This window comes from Pleurodeles waltl, chromosome 4_1 (assembly GCF_031143425.1).
Source record: "Pleurodeles waltl isolate 20211129_DDA chromosome 4_1, aPleWal1.hap1.20221129, whole genome shotgun sequence".
NCBI classification, from domain to species: Eukaryota; Metazoa; Chordata; class Amphibia; order Caudata; family Salamandridae; genus Pleurodeles; species Pleurodeles waltl.
In genome coordinates, this window is record NC_090442.1 from 471077543 (window position 1) to 471097888 (window position 20346).

The window sequence follows — 20346 nt, forward strand, 5'->3', positions numbered from 1 at the left end:
TAGTTGCAAATGAAGTCCAGTAAATCGTAGTCTTCACTTGGCAACCAGTGCCTAATTTGAGCCAGTGGCCATAGGTTGGGTCCATCAGTCCTCATTTTCGGGACTGGCACGTATTTCCCCTCAACAGACTAACCCCAGAGCAAGAGAGAGAAAATCATAAGGGGGAAAAGAAATATGGAAAAACAGTAACAAACAGAAAGCAGGGATGAAAAGGAACACGAACAAGGAAATAAAGTGGCACGAAGTGTCTGGTGGCATCATGCCTGTGAAGCTTAAGGACCCATCTTTTCGACCCAAAACCACAGTTATGCATTTATACAGTAGTATACACTAAAAGGAAATAAGGTATTGCAAAAGTACAGACATACACCCACATGGACCATTCCATGCAACCCTTATTTATATAAGAAATAGAAATAGTCTGACTTGTCACACCTGTAGGTGAGTGCTGGTACTGACATTGGCATTGCTGGCAGTGGCAGTGATGGTGCAAGCTGCAGTTGCCTCCTGCTGAGGGCCCTGGTATTAATTGGCTGTTTCATCACCAGGACAGAAAGCACTTATGAAGGCTTGGCACAGATGAAGAACTGTGATCAAACGTCTGTGTTTCCATCCTCAACAAGATCACTGTTGCATAAAAGGGATAGTCATCTGTTTGGGTGACAGATTTGAACCGTGGGATGCCACCAAGGGAGATCTCCTTTTCCCTGACTAGCACAAGCAGTTGAGAGCCCTGTCCACCGGCGTCCACATAGCCCTTGTCCTGGATGGGAGAAGTACACATCAGCAGAACTGTATCGTCAAGGGAATGCAGCATGAAAACAATTGCCTGGGGCAAAACCAAGTGCTGCTTCTCCCCTAGCGAGCCTCCACATCAGCACTGTGGGACACAGGATCAGCCAAGAGAACACTGCAGGAGGCGCTCTCGCCCCACAGTCTTAAAGATAAAGGCGGTCATTCCAACTTTGGCGGGTGGCCGCCCGCCAGGAGGGAACCGCCAATCGTGGCCATGCGGCCAAAAGACCGCTGCCGGCATTCCAACATTCCCGCTGGGCCGGCGGGCGCTAACCAAGTTAGCGCCCGCCGGCCCAGCGGGAATGAGGCCGCAACACAGAAGCCGGCTCCGAATGGAGCCGGCGGTGTTGCGGCCGTGCGACGGGTGCAGTTGCACCCGTCGCGCTTTTCACTGTCTGCTAGGCAGACAGTAAAAAGCTGGCCGGGGCCCTGTTAGGGGACCCCTGCACTGCCCATGCCAGTGGCATGGGCAGTGCAGGGGGCCCCAGGACACCCCTTACCGCCAGCCTCTTCCTGGTGGTGAAAACCGCCAGAAACAGGCTGGCGGTAAGGGGGTCAGAATCCCCAGGGCAGCGCTGCTTGCAGCGCTGCCCTGGCGGATTCGCCCAGCCGGGGCAAAAACGGCGGGAAACCGCCGGCCCCGGTTTTCCGACCGCGGCTTTACCGCCGCGGTCAGAATGGGCTTTGAAGCACCGCCAGCCTGTTGGCGGTGCTTCCGTCATTCTGCGCCCTGGCGGTCCAAGACCGCCAGGGTCAGAATGACCCCCCAAAGTGTGCATCTAGGAATTGGGACCACAAATAACTTGTACTGACATCGAGACAGCTATAATAATAAGCAATAGACCTAGGCAAGCATTACTTCCCAGTCCATGGCATAATTACTGCTGTGAGAGGGTGTGGGGGATGAAAGGAGACTGCACACTAACAGCCCTTAAAACCAATGGTTGTATGTCACACCAACATTGTGAAGTTACCTGGAAGAACCTGGGAGTAATCACACAAAGTAATACAGAATCTCTGGTGAGACTTGTGTCTATCTATTCTAGCCATGTACATGTTTTTTTGTGTGTAGTACATTACTGTGTACTGTGAATAAAGTACTTTTTTGTTTATAAGCAGACTAACTGGTCAGACAATGAACTGACTGTTAGTGGATGCTTAACAGTCGACACCACCTCCGTGAGAAATCGCTGGACTTCTCAACTTCTGCACCCTGAGGGGCACATGCATATATAGGGTTCAACAGTAAAGCCCCAGGACACGTGTGGTAAAAGGCTCTGACAGTCATAATTTGAGTCCAACATCCACTGATTGCCTTGCAACTCCGTTGATAAATAATAAATAGATAGAATTCTAGTTGCAGATTTATGGTTTGCGTGGCGATATATATACTCACACATATATATGTATATATATATATATATATACACACACACACACACAATGTCAGATGCGATCGATCATTTAGTGCCTTTAAACAATTTACATGTAAAGTCCCAATACTATATTTTTCGAGAGAGAATAACAGTCTGACTATTGACGTTGTTCCCTCTTACAAATACCAGAAGACTAACAACACTGTTCCATTTTAAAATGTAAACCTACACTGGTATCTCAATACATCTTAAAGGGTTAGTTACAATGTTCTTTTATGCATTGAAAAAACGCTCTTTTTAGGAGATACCTGTACTGTGCCCTAAAAGATTACAAACTGCACAATTAGGTTGTGCATCAAAACAACATCTGTTGAGATTGTCCCAGTCGTTACAATTTTACTCAGTTGGGCGCCAGTGCCACATCCCCATCCAGGAGGATGCCAACTGCTACGGGGCAGCATTCGTGGACTACCACCCCTTTTGTGCCTGCACACCCAAAAGTATGCTAAGCAAAGTATTACCTGAAGAAATCGCAACATTTATGGCGCATCCACGTCATGCACATCCAGTTCTATCTTGCCTTTCTGCAAAGGTTAAACATTCTCAATAGAAAGTTATCAACGATTGAACAGGAGAGTGACAAGAAGCTCTAACGAGAAGACGTTTTTGTGAAAAAAGTGAGGAGATCATGAGGTGGAATTACTGGAAGGGGAAAAAGTGCTGGGGGTAGGATGATACTGCGAGACTGATATGAGCATTTAGGAGACAGATTGATTAAAATCTTCAGGCAGAAATCTGATGTAATACACCCGATTGCTCTTGTTTAGGTATAGCACAATAAGGGCTGGGGACAGCAGTGCTGTCAAACCAGACCTAAAAAGGGAAGCTAAAGCAAGTTTCTCCGTTATGACGTGATAATCATGAAAATAAAATGGATTAACACCTTAGTGTAATTCTAGGCGTCTAAAACCTTTCTGGTATTTCATGTATTCATTAAGGATCAACAACAACATTAACAACACTGAAGAAAGCAAAGGAGATTTACAGTACAGATGTGTGAACAGTCAGGGCAAAGAGACAAAAACACCCACATGGTGCAGTGATTTGGGAGAGAAGATGCATAGATAGGTAAGACTCGCATGTGAGGAGAACTCATTTTCTAAAAGGCTTGCTCATGCTGTCTGCTCCAATACCGAATCTGAATTCTTTACAATGGATAATGTTCCTTAAAGAAAACTTAACACAAGGAACAACGGATATTCTACAGTTACCTCCTTATTTTATAGTTGAAGAATAAGCGTAATCACTCACCTTTTCAAATACTGTGTAAGGGGATGAAAGCAGCAGTACCTTATCCAGAGTATAGAGTTACAAAGCCACCCAAACAGCAAGGAGAATAAATGCCACAGAGACCCAGCTCTTGAATTTGTACCAAACTGCACATTTTCGTATAAGTTATAAATTATAGCACTCAGCTTGTTGAGGTGAGATCCAGCACTGCCCGAGAAACAGTGATGTACGTAATTGTTGAGCTGTTATCAAGAACGCGACAGTGAGCACTTTATATTGAGTATATCTGTTTACATAGGTCTGCTAGTTAGGGTTTATAGCATATTCTCTTTGCTCTTCCTGTGTCCTGGTTTAGGACTCTCCATGGTACCAATGAAGAGGGGATGCTGAAGGTGCGAAGAGGAGCAGGTGTAGGAACCTAAGCTTCAATTGATGGACTGCGATTGAAATGCCAAAAATTGCCCAGGAAACAGTGGGCTCCACTCAACTATGGAGTACATTAGTTTGGATGGGCTAACTAAACTAATGTGCTTAATGTAAAGTGCTTGTTCTGGCTGTCACATATTCATTGTTATGGGCCATCATATTCAATTTGCCCTTTCCTGGGTCCTAGTGGAGGACACCCTGCGCTGCGAACAAAGTGAGGATACCATTGGACAGGTGGAACAGAAAAAGGGGGGCACTTAGACCCTGAGCCCTGCTGATTGCTCAACACAGTTTTCGCAGAAAGATTTTGTTTAGGACAGATGTAACTAGAGTGATTCAACAACGTGCTCACAGTGAAGACCTATGACTGTCAGATCATGTAGCCAGAAAGCAGAAAGGCAAAGAGCAGTGAACTCTATCCTGTTTCAAGATCAAGAGGACACTTTGAGCTTAACTCAAATAAAATATTTAGAGTCTTTTCAAACCCGAAAATTAACATCAATCCTCATATTTTTAAAGGGGAGTGCCGGGTAACCGACATCACATCATCACAATTTGTCATTCGGGACAAGGACTGGGTGATTAACTCTCCCAAGGAACAATAGTATAGATAGGGAAAGCATATATAATAATGGGCTCAATAACGAAAAGTAAAAAAATATTGTCTTGGAAAACTGCACGTCATTGCTAACATTTTCAAACCGTCAATGACTGCCTTAAACAACTTTATCTGATTTTCACCTATCCTACCTCCAGGAATCCTGGTGTTTTGAAACACTGGTCCTTCAGAACTACTCAAGGTATGACGTTGTAGCAGCTTAAAGAGTGAGAGGTCATCGAAGTGGTGTCATACTACATATACAGAATAAAAAAGCTTAACATTTTTAGGGCAAGGATGTATATATGGAACCCATGTCTCTGCAGCCTTAATAGTTTAAGGCTCCTTGGTAAAATGTTAATGAAATATTTTTCGTTCTTCTAAGGCGGTAATTGATACTACTCAATTAGAGTCAGTGTCCGCTACAGTTGATCACTTTGCTGTGAATTATATAAACTGTATTTAAATTCTTTTTTTTTTGGTAATAAAAACTGCGGATGATTTGCAGTTAGAGGATATCTTTTTACCTACTCAACCATTTAAGCCACAGAGACCAACGGAAAGCTGTAACCAACACTTAGGGCCTTAGAGAAACGGTATTGTATTATGATTTGGCTAAGAGATTCAATTAGTAAGCAGTTACAGTCTCCAAGTTTCTCGAGTATGTGCATGATGTTTCTACCTAACTGTTAAAGTACAGGATTTCTATTGTGTTTCTTGTACGGCTATAGAGTGAATGGACTAACGTGGACTATAAGGTGCCAAGGAAAGCGAGAGTATCAGATGGTAGAATGAATGGAGGTTGTGAACTTAAGAGTTTGAAAATCCTTTTTTTTTTTTAAATCAGGATGGTGTATCACTGATCTACAGAATCAAAAAGTATGATCCAGGTAGGTTCTGTCTCTGAGAGGGGACAGAATAGATGAGGTATGTGAAGAAAGTTTTGTTAATTTTATCTTGGTAGCTTCAAGATCCTGCTGCGATTTTCCAAGCAAGCAACATGGAAAGAACAGAGGTACAGTCATCAACAAAATCAGTATCGTGCAAACATTTAGAAGAGGTAAGATGCACCAACACCAGTGCTTACCTCCAGCAAGTGGTTGATGGAGGGCCACACTGTCCCTCATTTTGGCACTTATTTTTACGCATTAGGCATTTGCTGGAAGCAAGAGAGAGAAAACATACAAACGGGAAAGGAGAAAGAAGTGGAGGATGGAAAAAAACGTCATCAGAGGAGAAAGCAGGAACCCCAGAAGAGTGAGATAAAAGGGCAGGGAGGGACTGGCACTGGATTAAATACTTAAACAATAAATATTCTGCACACTGGCACTTAATAGTGCAGGCTGCAGGGCTTCTGAATAGCATTTGGGCATCAGCACATATTTTACAAATTGAGCACTGACTAGCACCACTGTTTTTCCATGTCATTTCACTGCCAATTGTCTTTTTCTGGTGGAGGACATCTGGCTAACTCACCGTTAGTGTCAGAAGTTTCCCATAAGTGAGATGCGCAGGGATATGATCTGGTTTTGATCGTAGGGATTCCACGTACCAGTGCTCCGCTTCAGAAACCTTGTTCTGTCTCATGTATGCTTCTCCTACAAACATAAGAAGGTGAAGACATTTAGTTCAAAGGTGCATCATTTTTCACATGCTTGAAATTTGCAACAAATGTCCAAAGCATGTAACCACATCTCTCGATGTCTCACATTTTTCCCGTCACCTTTGGTTGACTGCAAACCGTCTAGCAGTCCTTACAATGAAATAAAATCGAGTTCCAATGACTAGATATTACAAAGTGAAGCTTTTGGGGCCTGTGGACCAAATGGGAGTAATATAGCGTGAGAAATTAATGTGTGCATTAAGAAATATAAAGAGATTACATGATTGTGAGTTATTCCTGTACAGAATTTGAGAATTGTCTGGAATTAATTTTGCTAAATCCGAACATAATCTGTAGCCTTCCTTTTAGTATTTTTTAAAATAAAATATATAACACTAATGAAGTTATTTAACTGAGTTGAGATTTCCTATCCAAAGGATTTTAAAGGTTTGGGCAATATTGTTCATGTGGTATGTGCGTGTATGTGATATGTGTGGTCTACGTGCGTGTGAGTAAAAAACACCTAGGCCAAAGAAGGACCAAAGGTTTTGGTAAAATGATGCCATTTTCACAGATTGCACTTCGCTCCAGGTGGCGCCAGGACAAAAGGTATGCTGGGGAGGTTTTGTGGTTCATCACACAGAAAACAATTGACCCATCCAAGGCACTGTTGTTCTGTCCTCGCTGAGCGGCACTTACCCATGCCTAGACATTATCGGAGTTCAGTCATTATCGCCAGGAAGCCTTCATGCTAACTGAAACAATATTGTTAGTGCAAAGGAGCATCAGTAACACTGCCAGCAATTACGTTTCCACAGTCAGAAAAATAATTAAGAACATAATTGGCACACGAGGAAATGTGTTTTTGAAGGAAATGTGAGCCGGACAGTTTGAAGGAGAGATTTGTTTTTCCAGGAGGTCACCTTAAGTGCAGGCCTTCTCTCTGTCCCACACTTCATTGTACTTTTGTATTTCTTGGTTTTATCAAAATAACAATAAAAAAACCTGGAATGCTTTGAAACAATCTTAGTGATACAACAGATTTTAAATGATTAATTAACATCGCTTAAGTAGCCGTATGTAGCTTTTGAGACCAGTATTGTGCTGCATGTTACAAGCTTGTAAAACACAAAGAATATGGAAGAAGGGGGAGTTGGGGAAATACAGTAGGGAAAGGGAAATCGAGGGGAGAAAAGCGTCACAGACAACCTATATTATAACGAAGTAAGGAGGTTGAATACCTTGCAGACTAAACTGGAATTTAATGCCAAAGGTTGTAGCTGGCACAGTACAGAGTGGAGTTCGCCAAGACGAGCTATCCAATACAATGAAATTTATTCTACCAACAGCCTTAGTGAATCCAACACAAATCTGTACATATCTTCCATACAGAATGGTGTTTAGATGATCAGAGAGATGCACTAGATACACAACGAGTGAACTCCAGCTGGTCAGAAGACATGACAAAGGATAAGGACACCAGAGGACTACATCCTCGTGGGGACAGAAATTTAAAGTATGATTGAATGCCTGCTGAAATCGGTTTCGCTTTCCACTTAAAAAAAAAAAAAAAACCTGAATAATATTTTGAACAAAAGGAGGTTATTGGGTGAAATGCTCGTACACAGACGGGGAGACTAAATCAAGCAGCGAAAGTCACATGCCCCCCTGGAAGGCAGAAATACGACTATTGAAATCCCAACTATCTGTAACTCTCAACATTACAATAGAGCTCGCCCAGAAAACTGCACTTGAACTTCTGAAAACAAGACTCACAAACTCCCCAAACAAGCCCTCATGCATAGGCTGCATCCTGAGAAAGAAAACCAAACACAGCAGGACTGATCAGTATCCGATAAAAGGTAATCAGGTTGATTAGGGAAAGAAAAAACACTTATCAAGCAATGTGACCAGAATCCCACACAAATTAGGGTAGGCAAACCTAATAAGTTTTCTGACAAACCATGAAATCTTAGTCATGTAAGAAAAATGGCTGCAGCAGCATGGGAAATCCCAGGTTTCATTAACAGCAACCTGCCTCAAGAAATAGCAGGTGCTTACTTATAGCATGCCTCAAAAAATAGTGGATGCTTACTGATAGCGTGCAGTATCAAAAACAAAGCATGGGACAATATGCACAAAAGTCTAAAGGTATGTAATATCAATTTATTAAGTAACTCCACAAGGTGAATAATAAATATTTATGCCCAGCAAGAGAGGCTAGAGGGCCTCCTCAATCTCCTTACTTGCATCAGATAAGTGATTAAGAAACCCACTGAGTCAAAAACTATTACCCTCATACGTGGTGATTTTAACGTCAAAATGGCAGAATGAATAAACTAGTACAATAAAACAGTCCAATTGAAATCATCAGTCGGTATTCCATCAAACCAATTTCACACACAAAAAAAAACAAGACACAAGAGGTAAACAAACGCCTTGCACAGTTCTTTACCAGTGACGGCATGATCTTGCCTTACAGTTTTAAAGAAAATTCGGATGCTCGGATTCTAATGTACAGTGCCTGTGGGGCAGAGTCTAGTATGGACTACAACCTCCTCTGAATTGGATGACTATCTCAGTCTTCTCCGAATTTAATTTCAGTTGATTGTTATTCATCCAATCACGGATGAATAACATCGTATTTTGAAAGGTTGTTTTGGATTCTGGTGAATTATCGATGGTGAAGATTCATTGCGTATCATCCACGTAGTTGTATATTTTTACCTTCTTCAGTGACTGCACTAGAGGGATATATATATATATATATATATATATATATATATATAGAGAGAGAGAGAGAGAGAGAGCGAGAGAGACACACAAACACACACCACTCACACACACACAGTGTGGGGACAAGGCAGATCCTTGGGGTACCCCGCAGGTAAGCTGAACCTTGGTAGAGTTGAAAGAAGATAGCTGGACTGACTGAGACCAGTCCTGCAGGAATGAGTAAATCCACTCCTGTGCAGTGCTATACAGGCCTACAGCCTCAACACAGTTCTCCAGAATCTCCTGGTCGAATGTGCTTAAGGCCACTGAAAGATCAAAAAGTACCAGCTCCCAGGTGGTACCCCCGTAGGCTTCCTCACTTAGGTCATCCATGACTAAAAGGATGACCACTTCAGTAGAGTGCAGTGGCCGAAATCCTGCTTGATGGGAGTCAAGGAAGTTGGTTTCCTCAAAAAATGAAGCCAGATTGGTGGAGCCAAATTTCACTTTGGTCAGCAGGTCCATGATCCGCGCCTTGATGATGGCGGGCAGCTAAAACAGTGACTGGGTTCTGTCCTCAATAGATATTGCTGGGAGAGGAAAACTTGAGGCTTTGATTGCCGTAATCTTGTCAATGAAGAACAAGTTAAGGGCCTCACAAAGGCTTTAAGTAAGTGGAAGTGTTGCGGTCACTCTGTCACAGTTTCATAAATTAGCCACAATTCCAAATATTTCCTTGGACTTAGTAAGTCAAGTTTATAAATTTGGCTTATATAATGAGTTTAAAAAAATATTTTTTACGAGATAAACTCCTCTTTTGTCATAATAGACAAATGTTTTTCCACATTTGCATTTGGTTCGACAGAGTTCAAGTTTTTCTAGTTTTAGATCTTCTTAAAACCATTTTGATGCATTGTGGCGCCTAGGCGGTCTAGCTTTCCAAAGGGTGGTGGTGCGGGGGCATCCGTATCTTTGGTTTCTATCAGCCACTTTGCGATTCCTTCCTAGTGTCCGTCCAATCGGACATTTGATTCAGTTAAGGTGGTTGCCAGTGAGCTAGATTGGCTCGGCCTAGATTCTGGATAGAATTCCTGCACAGAGCTGGGGTTTAGGAAGGGCCACATCAGTAAGTGAGAATTTAATTAAAGAGTGGTCCGACCACGCACAGGGCAGTACAGATATGGTTGATACTAATAGGTTCATGGACCAAGCCTGATCCAATGTTTGGCCTTTGTTATGAGTTGGTGGGAAGACGTGTTGTTTGAAACTCAGGCTACTGAGCAGGTCGGTGAGCAGGGGCATAGCTTCAGGTGGAGGGCGTTTGGGGTGTTATACCCCCTTAATAAATGTATTTTCTGTTAAATAGTTCAGTTCAAAGGCTTTCGGTCAAGTATGGCGGGGTGTCTGCCAGATTTCACCAGGGATTTTTACATATGTACAGACAAAAATGCACACAGACTTTCTCCCTCTTGGTTATGAAAGTCTCCAAAAATGTTTGTTATTTCACAAAATATTTTGTTTCTGCTGCACAGTAACCCTATCTATCCACATCCCTCCTCTTTCCCACTGCCCACTAAGCCCCTCTCATGCCATCTGCTGGCCTTCTAAGTATTTTAACATCACATCCCAGCACCACTGTTGCCGAAACTAAAGATCACACTCCCCCCCAGTCTTACTGACCAAGCTACGCCTGTGCCGGCGAGGTTCGGGGATGATTGTCCACCAGTTTCTTCATTTATCCAGAAGTTAAAATCTCCTATTATCAGTGTTTTCGCAAAGTCAATTACTACAGGGGAGATGTGTTCCACTAAGAATTGTGAAAAATCAGGCAGGTGGCCAGGGGTCTATACCCCAGGTCACGAGTTAAAGAGAAGGCAAGTTTAATTATGAGGCTATCTAACTGCTGGGATGTCAAATTATGCTAAGCTAGAGAACCTTAGATGTTTCTTGATGATAGCTGCTGCTCCTCCACCTATTTTGCCTGTGGGACAATTAGTTTGAAGTAGAAAAAAGCTTTCTGGAAGGGCGGCATGGATGTCCGGGGAAGATCTGACCGTTAGCCAGGTTTCACTATCTGGATTGTCACAGTGCAGCAAATGGAATAATGCTCTTATATTAATACTAATGCGTAACCATTGACCTGGTATTCAAATAGAAGATCCGAAGGCAGTTGGAGGGAAGAGACCTCCCAGTAGGAGCAATGGTGGGAGGAGTGGTCGGTTTCATCAGTTCGCTGGCAGAACTGTTTTTATCAAGTAACCCTTCGTCAGATAGAAGTGATACTGTAAGGGGGTGTAGCTGCAGAGTGTAGTAGTTTCAGGTCTTCAGGGGTGTGACTGGGTTTTTGGGCATAGTGACTAGCCCCTAGCTTAGACCAGCCGTGCAGACGGGCTTACCTTTGTAGCATCAGCAGCATGTCCGCTGCGTGACCGCGCCACTTGCAGCGTTTAAAGGGCTTAGGGCTCGGACACGCTCCACCCCCTACTTCCTAATTAGTTCCCCCAACAAATCAGTGCCAAGCTTAGCACGCCCTCGAGTGGCAACTTCAAGCAGGAGTGGTGACTTTAAAATGACAATAAGGTGCAAGATATTTATAAAGTGCAAAGTCTTAAAAGTTAATGATGCCAAAAAATGCAAAAGCAGCTGGTGCTGCTTCTGTTAATTGGTGCTGCGTGAAGGAAAAATCAGCCGCCTCAGCCGAATAACACACACTATTCATTATGCATTATAGATGGCTGGCTTTTAGGGTATTCTACCACTGAAATTATAATACAGTACAAGAAATAGTGAATCTTGTGTGAGACTCGAAAAGAATTATCTTCTTCCACTAATTTCTCCATTGCAAGTTTAGCACAATCGCTGAAAATTACCTATATAAAATGGGGATACTGAAGTTAAAAATATGGTTCCATTTTCTGGACCAGACATTTGACAAATTTAGAAACTTCTTTTTTTTTGGACCAGGTTCCAACATATTTGTATGGTACGTATTCTGCCTTTGGTAAGACTTCTTGCTAAGTTCGCTTTTCTTGTCAATCCATAGTTTTCTAATAACTATGTGAATTGCTCCCAAAAATCACAATGCAGGCATTTCGGATGCACACGTGTGCCGCTGCTTCAATTTGAAACTGAATGTGTTCTAGACACTCTACTTCCACTAGAGAAGGTGCACATTATTTCACTCAGACCTAGCTACCTTTCCTAAATTAATTTCCCCTCTTACGCTAATTAACGTTGTGAATATTAGCCTCCTCCAGCTGTGGCATGGACAAGATGACACTATTTATGAGCACCAGTTCGCTGAAGCCGACCCAAGGATGTTTCCACTACCCCCGGGTGTAACACATATTGAAGGACTTGCTGGTGGAATGCTTTCCTTGGGGCTATTATATCACCTGGCAGAATGTGAACTAAAACCAAACATAATTCATACCCAAAAGAAGATATCAATCCCCTCGTAAGGCATAAAACCTAAAAGAGAACAAACAATATGGTTGCGATCATTTATTTTCACATGCAGTAATCTAATTATTAAAGTAAGTTATTCATTTGGGAAAGTATTATTGAAGGACATGTGAGCTGGAGAGGGCGTGCAGGCGCTTGTCTGCGAGCCAGGCCTCTTCTCTCTCCCACTTCCCATGGGCCAGTTCCCAAGGGAGCGGTGGTGGGCTGAGCGCCTGCGAACTCAGCTGAAATCTCTTCCAAATGTGATCTCGCTTAGACATCTTCCGTGTGTGTGGCCCAGAAAAGACAATGCCTGACACTGAAATAGTTATCACAAACAAACACAATCACACATCTGTGATCCACACTGCAAGCAGTGCGATACCGCAAATCACGCAATCGCATTTTAGTAATTTAGTATTTACATGTGGAACAAAAGTGGTCACTGATGCAACATTCTTGTTCCATTGGCGACGGCCAATATCTACCATTTAATAAATCTTACTATTATCAGGTTTATATTAACATTGGGCAGTGCCAAAGCTGTAACTTTCACACACTGATTAGAATTCACGTTTGAAAAATAATCACAAAACCAAATATACATTATAAAACATAAAACCTATTTCTTTTGTGCAACAACAACGAAGACACCAGAAGTTCGTTCTGATACATGACAGCTATCTCTTGTGCAACTAAACACACTGCTGTATGGAAAAGCACCGAACGTGGCGATTCGCGACTAAACGTTTCCTAAATATTGTCCTTTGTTTCTGTGTAAAGAGCCACTCCATCTCTCTAGTTCTTCCCTGTAAAGCACACGAACACCAACCTGGTGGGGTGGCCACCCGGTTTGGAGGCAAATTCTGGACAGGACTGTAAAAAATTCAGGTCAAAGGGTCAAAATTCAGAACAAAAATTCAGGACAAAAGTCAATTGCACCAACACATCCAAGAAGAGACCACACGAGACAACTTTATCAGTACATTTACTTACTATTTTCTGCATAGCACTATTTATTCACTATGGTCTTTATGTGATTGCCTCTAGGAATGCTACATTCAAGTGGCACATTATGTCCTTGTTCAAAAGTAAATGAATGCCCTTGAGCATGGTGTCAAGGGCCTCCGCACTATCCAAATGTACCAAATCTTTCTTGGAGAGAAAGCAACAGCAACATTTTGATTATGTTTCTGAACATTTTAAAACCTATGTCATACAGTTTGGGAAACATTACTAACTGGGAGAGTGACCTAGCTAAATCTCTGCATGATGTGAACTGGGCTAAAATATTGGAGTATCCCCAGAAAATATCCAGCTCCTTCATTTAAGTATATTCAATTTACTATTCTGAACAACTGACAGAATTAGCAAAATATACCAGGGAGCCACAGCTGCATTTGTCCTTACTGTAGGTAATTAGATGTCGCTTTTCTTCATGTGCTCAGGTCTTGCCTCACACTCTTTCATACTGCCAGAGTTTTCTCGAGGTGCTGTCAACCATGATGGGCTGGGTACTAACAAATTCCCCAGTAATGATCCTATAGGACGTATTCCCCACCCTAAGTTCAAGAAACACTCTACCAAATTCCTTGATCCAGATTCTTTTCTACCAAAAATCAATATTACACTGCACTGAAAGGATTCACTTCCCCTGTCTATGGTAAGTTGGCCCAAGGTCTCTCTCTCTTGGTTTCGAACTGAGATCCCCCTGTTACACAGAGGAATGAGCAGGTCTGATAAAATATTTTATTGCACAGAAGTGGGATATTTTGGTTGAGGGCTTTAAATACTGCCCCAAGGGTGATAACTCTCCCTGCGTAAACTACCCTGATACATACACATCTAGGCAACTACACAAGGCAGTGGGTTAACAGCACCCATCTCGGACACACTGCCATGATTTCTCTGCTAGAAAACTTTCTTCTGAGCATCGCAGGGTTCATTGCATATGCTGATAGGTAAGGCAGCGTCAAATGGGCAGAGGGGTCTGGATGGATCAGTTTGTTACACAGAAACATGTAAAAATTGTGTTCTATCTTTTCATAAATGTATGTAACCCAGCACTCTTCTTCCGTAAACATACGATGGAATCTGTTGCTACTTTCCGGGATTCTATCCTGCTATGCAACCTCTTTTGGCATACAATAAAATCTTTTTAAAATATATGGTAGTGACAGTTTCTAAACATGAACTTTAAAACATTAATTAACCCACCCTCTTGACAACACCATGAGTGAACAAAGTGAGTTATCTGGTGTCCCTTACATCATGGCCAATATTATTTTTATAGATGGTGGAACAGTACAGGCTAATAAAACATACAAGTGCGTTTTTGTACACAGTCCATCTTAAACTGAATTTAACTTAGATCACATAATTTAGTCATGCAGGGAATCCGGGATTTGGACCCAGGCTTCACAGTCAACATAGTGCATGTAAGCCACTGACTAGATTAATTTCTTTTTCTCAATCCCATTAAAAATGAGAAGACAGTGTTTAGATAGAATTATTTAAACTTAATAGTACACTGTGTTAAATAAATACATGCCACAGGATATCTGACGCAATAACTAAAAAAGAACAAGCATTGGCAAGGCCAATAGGTCGCACCTATACATAAACTATTGGCAGACTGGAGTGAGAGATTGGAGTAGGGCAGATTGTTCTGGATTGTAATAGGACAGCTTGTTTTAAAGTGGTGCAGATTGTTTTGGATTTTAGAGGGGCAAAATAGAGTGGGGCAGATTAGATTTGGGTGGGTTGGAATGGTTTGGAGTGAGTGGTTTGGATTAGGATAGATTGGTGTGATGTCAGGTGGACTAGGGTGGATTGTAGTGGGGCAGATTGGAGTGGGATGGACTGGAGTGTACTGCATGATTATGTATTAGAGCATAACTTTGCAATATTTAGAACAAGTTAATTGTCATACATTGCGAACAGTGCCCAGGAGCAAAAACAAAAAAAACATGAGTGCAAAGTGAGAAAAAATGACTTGGCGAAATAAAAGAAAGTTAGCTCTAAAAAAATAAAACTTTGTAATTTTCTTTGTCCTGCTGGGCACAGTTTTGCCAAACACAAGCCTTCTGTTTGCACTGTACTAGAACTTAAAAAGAAGAAAATAGTATGTTAATCACATTAAGTTGCATCAATCAGTGCTTCGTCCCTGATCCACACAGAGGAAAGGAAAGCCAACAAATGGTAAGCAACATGCGGACTCCGAACCCTTTTCTGTACACAAAAGAGCAGTGCTTAATTTGTGAAAGAAAAAGTACTGGTGCCCGAAACTCTGCCCAGAAGCCTGCAGCCGGTGCACTTAATCATCTGTGAGGCAAATACCAAGGATGGTAGTATTTAATCCAGTACCAGACAGTTCCTAACATTTTCTCTCACTCTTGCAGGTTCCTGCTTCCTTCCTTTGCAGTGGTTTTGCCATCTATCTCAGTCTTTCCGATCTTTGTGTGTTTTCACTCTTTCACTCTGTGAATATTTGATGCTTGCAAATAAGTGCCAGCCCTCCAAAATAAGTGCTGGTGCCCCTCACAGCAACCACCAGCTCAAATTAAATACTGCAACAGAGTCTTGCAAGCGAGACACATGCACTCGCAGGGTCAACTCTAAAAAATAAAAAAATAAAAATAAAAAAATAAAAAAATAAGAAAAAAGTACATAGTGAAGATAAGGGAAGGTAGGATATCATATCCTAATATGACTGGCTTTTTTAAGCATTACAGGGCAGATTTAAGCAAGGTTTTGCTTTTTCCTTGTGCCACGCAGGGCAACGCAAACTGTAGAATGAGATTTATCATGCCACACAGAGGCATCCTGCATGGCTTGGTAACTCTGTGATAATGAAAGGCAGCACAAGTTGTTGCCTTGCGTTACATTACGTTGGAAAGGTGTTACATGGGAGGATCTTGGATGTTCCCACGCATCCACCCACGTATTCTAAGGATTCCCAGTTTTACAAACGCTGGTAGACCTGGGAATGTGTTAGAATTGTACGCCTTGTCAGGGGAGGCACAACCAAGAGAAATATCTTCATCCTGCGGCACACACAGAAAGGGAAAATGCCTTTAAGGATTGCTTTTGTGCAGGAATGTGTCCCATCTTGCACAAACATAATACTGCCTGTAACACAGGCACACTTGCACCACGGTGTAAGGTTACCTGTGTGGGCGCTAGGCTGCAGAATGTTCTTAGTGCAGGCAGAGCGCAGCAATGCGCCATAATTTATGTCATGAAACCTCTGTTGGTTAAATCAATCATTACAGATACCTATGTACGCAACCAGAGGCTCAAAAAATGTAATCATTTTAGTGCAGCAACAAAAAGTGAAATTTTTTGAAGCTATGAGCTCCCTGAGAGCACTGTGAATGTGTAAGTCATCATTTTAAACGTGCATTACACAGAATATAATATAGTCTGACACAAAATGTGCATATAAATGTAGGTTACAATTAAAAAAAAAGCGAAAGTATTTCAGTAACAAACATTACACCTTTTGCAAAACGTTTTTTTTTTTTTAATTAACTGTCCATTATAAGCATGGACTCCACAGCTCAGCTTCTAACATCCTTACAGTACTTCTCAAAAAGAAAATATATTTGTCACAGGAAGCTTTAAGTGATTCCATCAATTAAGGGCTGCCTTGGCTCCATACAGGGGCATAGCTACAATGAGGATGTTTGGAGTGTTACACCCCAGTAATAAATGTATGTTCTGGAAAATTGTTGGGTACAGGTGCTTTCTGTCACGTATGGTGAGGTATCTGATTTCACAAGACATTTTCACATACACACAGGCAAAAACACACACAAACCTTTTCACTTTTTGCTTTTGAAGTCTTCAAAAATGTTGGCTATTTTACAAAATATTCAGTTTTCTCTCAATTAATACTCCTACCAAACAGCATTTCGCTCCTTTTCCCCTGCTTCTTTATGCCCTCATGTGCTCTGCTTGTCATAATGTATTTTCACATTACATGCCAGGGTGACTGTTGGAAAATCTGAAAATCCCCCACTCTCCAATCTTACTGAGCAAGCTACGCCCCTGGCTCCAGTGGACCTCTTAGGATTGTAGATTTAACCAAATGCAGACATTTGCATTTCTTTTCTGGGAAGCAGGCACCCTGCTAAGAAATCGGTGTCTGCCCCTCCCATGTGAAGGCAGAAAAAGTGACTCCCTCCCTTCCACTACAGAAGGGGAATTCTAATTTATTTTGTATTTTGGCTGAAAGGTCAAAATTACGGACAAATGCTGCCCGTTAAAACTTTTAGAACAGACAACGGACATTACGGTGAAATTACGGGCAGTCGGTGAAAATTACAGACATGTGGTCACCCTACAACTTAGTGCAGTGGTGCACTAAAACATTCAAACTAAATAAAATAAACAAATAGACTTTGTTTAGGAATATATTGTGCAAAAGTGTCCACAAGTCTGAGGTATTTATGTCACAGAAAGGTGCAGGGTGGACTTTCAAGGGTTAATCTTTTGCTGATTTGGATTTTTAACTGGTAAATTAGTCTTAGTCGTGATTCCGGATCACAGTAAGACTGGACAATAAACATTTTGAAAACGATCGAAAACTAATTGTATAAGCAGAATACGTAATCGGATCTATGATGGTTGAAAAAAAATACAGTATACTTGATCACGGGAACTTAAAATAACCCCCTCCCCCTCAACCACAGGGAGATATGAAGGGATCACAGAAAGGATGATCCTACAGACTTTCTGTAACTTTGTAGCGAACATTTACTAGGCACTTCCCTGCCTCCCGTTTGGGAGCAATTTAATTATGGAGACAACTATACATTCATCCTCTTTGGAGGTCATTAGGGGACAGTTTCAACAGAGTTGCATTGCGTTTTTTTTTTCTACCTCCATTACACTAGCCATCTTGAGAGTGGGTTACTCGGCCTGCCCTGCAGGTGGTTCAGTTTTTTCATGTGCTGCAAGTGTAGAGCCTACACAGAGGCTGCTGTGTTCACACAAATTGCTGCAACAGGTAGTTAACGCCCTTAGGACCTTGTGTAACTTTTGCTAAGAGAATTTTCTAGGCACCATCTCTTTCCTGCCTCCCCTTTGGTAAGACCTATATTTGGGAGAATGTATTCACCCATATATGCCCCCAAGCTGCCAGCTATGCTGCCACATCATTTTAAGCACCCAACTTCGCTGACAAGACCCTCAACCACCCTATGTGAAGAATAGGATTTTCCCCCTGCCAGAGTTTGCAGATGCCATCCAGCATTTAGTATCACAGTAGTTAGCGCCTTATACCATTCTCACCTTACTACGAACAATCTGAACTATCTAAAACTGCACTAAGCAAAGATATTCTATACTGCAATGTTCCTCTCCACCAGGTCCGTTCTTACTTGCCTTCACATACAGCTACTGCTAATTCCAATTTCATTCCTGAAGCTACATTATGTAATATAAGATCATCTGCTAAATATTGCCTTGAAATAGCAGATCGTTGTGAGGGACACGACTTGGGTCCATCCACATTGCCTTACGAAATCTTAGCTGTATGACAATACAGATTAGGGAAAAAAAAGCTACTACCATCAATAGGCTTAACAGCCGGAGGAAAACCATTGGTGGCATAAGAGTTCTATATAAAGCCTATTTGCAGTACAAAACTGACGTTCTTGGAGGTATCTTTCCTAGGCAAAGTACTGGCATGTGAACGTAGTCTAGGTTCAATAAAAATAAATGTTCTTATATAACGTCCCCCTCAAACCAGCATGGAAGCTACAACTGCTCTAAATGAGAGTGTACTGGAAATTGTTCCTTCGGTAATGGACATACCATTATTCTTGGAGACTTTATTCATTTGCTAGAACAGACAGATGGTGATGCTTCTGGTATACTTAAAAACTAAGAAGCGTTAATTCTAACACTAAAAAAGGGTCCACACATCGCACAGAATATCTCCTTCATGGTCTTTTTTTTCTACAGCTCTTATAAATTGCAGGCCCAACTGGCCAATCCCTACTTGGGTATCTCATCTTTAATTTAAAAGCTCAGAAAATATAAAGTTAATGGAGAGAGAATGGAGATCCTGCTGTCCCCCATGACGCTAGTAACATATCCACCTCTTTCTCCCTAAACACCCCATTCGCCCCCAACATCAGAGCAGGATATGAATATTAACACAGCTTTAAGAAATTTCCTTCAGAATATGATAAATGTTCTTGACATAATTCTACCAAATAAAATCCCACTAGATCGTGTAAACCCTCAACCCAGAACCAAACAACGGCTTACAACTGAATTGCAGCCTACAAATTAGATACTGACAGCAGAATACTTCTAGTAATTAAAAAATAGTCCGGAATCCAGACAGCTGTATTGAATATCGCTCTACAGCTCAAAAACAAATTTACAGTGTGGCTCGTATTCCACAAACACCTAATAAAACAAAATAAAATGTTGAGTGATTGAAGAACTTACAGCCCTCGTAACAACATTCATCCCGCCCTCTCAATACTTATTGAATCAACTGTAACTTTTTGATTACAAAAGATTTAGGGGGTCATTTCGACCTCGGCGGTCTTTTGACAAGACCGCCGAGGGACCGCCATGCTAAAGACCGCCAGTGGTGGTGGTTTTCCGCTCGCCGTATTATGACTGCTGGCAGCCCTCCGTCCTTTTTCGGACAGAGAGCCGCCAGCAGCCATACTGGCGGGCGGCAGGGAAGTGGAGGTTGCTCCACCTCCACCGCCACGTCAACAGAACACCGCCCACCGAATCACGTTCTGTGATTCGGCGTGGCAGAGTTCTGTTGACGGTGTGGTGGCGGCGGAGCAGCCCCGATGGATCCCGTCCCCTCCCGGAGGATCAACGGACCAGGTAAGTTGATCGTCCGTTAGGGGAGGGGGGTGGGAGGGTGTTGTGTGCGTGCATGGGGGTGTGTGTGTGCGTGTATGCATGCAGGGGTGTTGTGTGTTTGGAAATGAGTGCGTGTCTGTCTGTATGTATGTCTGTATGGATGGATGTGCGCGTGTATGTCTGAATGTGGGTGTGTGCGTATGACTGTGTGTGTGGCTGTTGGCATGTATGTTGGTGTGTGTGCGGGTATGTGT

The 20346-nt window shown here is 42.2% G+C and overlaps 1 protein-coding gene across 1 annotated transcript in view; it reads right to left on the bottom strand.

The window, feature by feature from the left end:
* TMTC2 (transmembrane O-mannosyltransferase targeting cadherins 2) overlaps positions 1 to 20346 on the bottom strand; it is a 585628-nt gene that overhangs the window by 179657 nt on the left and 385625 nt on the right. The window contains exon 8 of the mRNA XM_069228756.1: positions 5962 to 6083. Within this exon, the coding sequence (XP_069084857.1) occupies positions 5962 to 6083 (122 nt within the window). The remainder of the gene's footprint in view (positions 1 to 5961; positions 6084 to 20346) is intronic.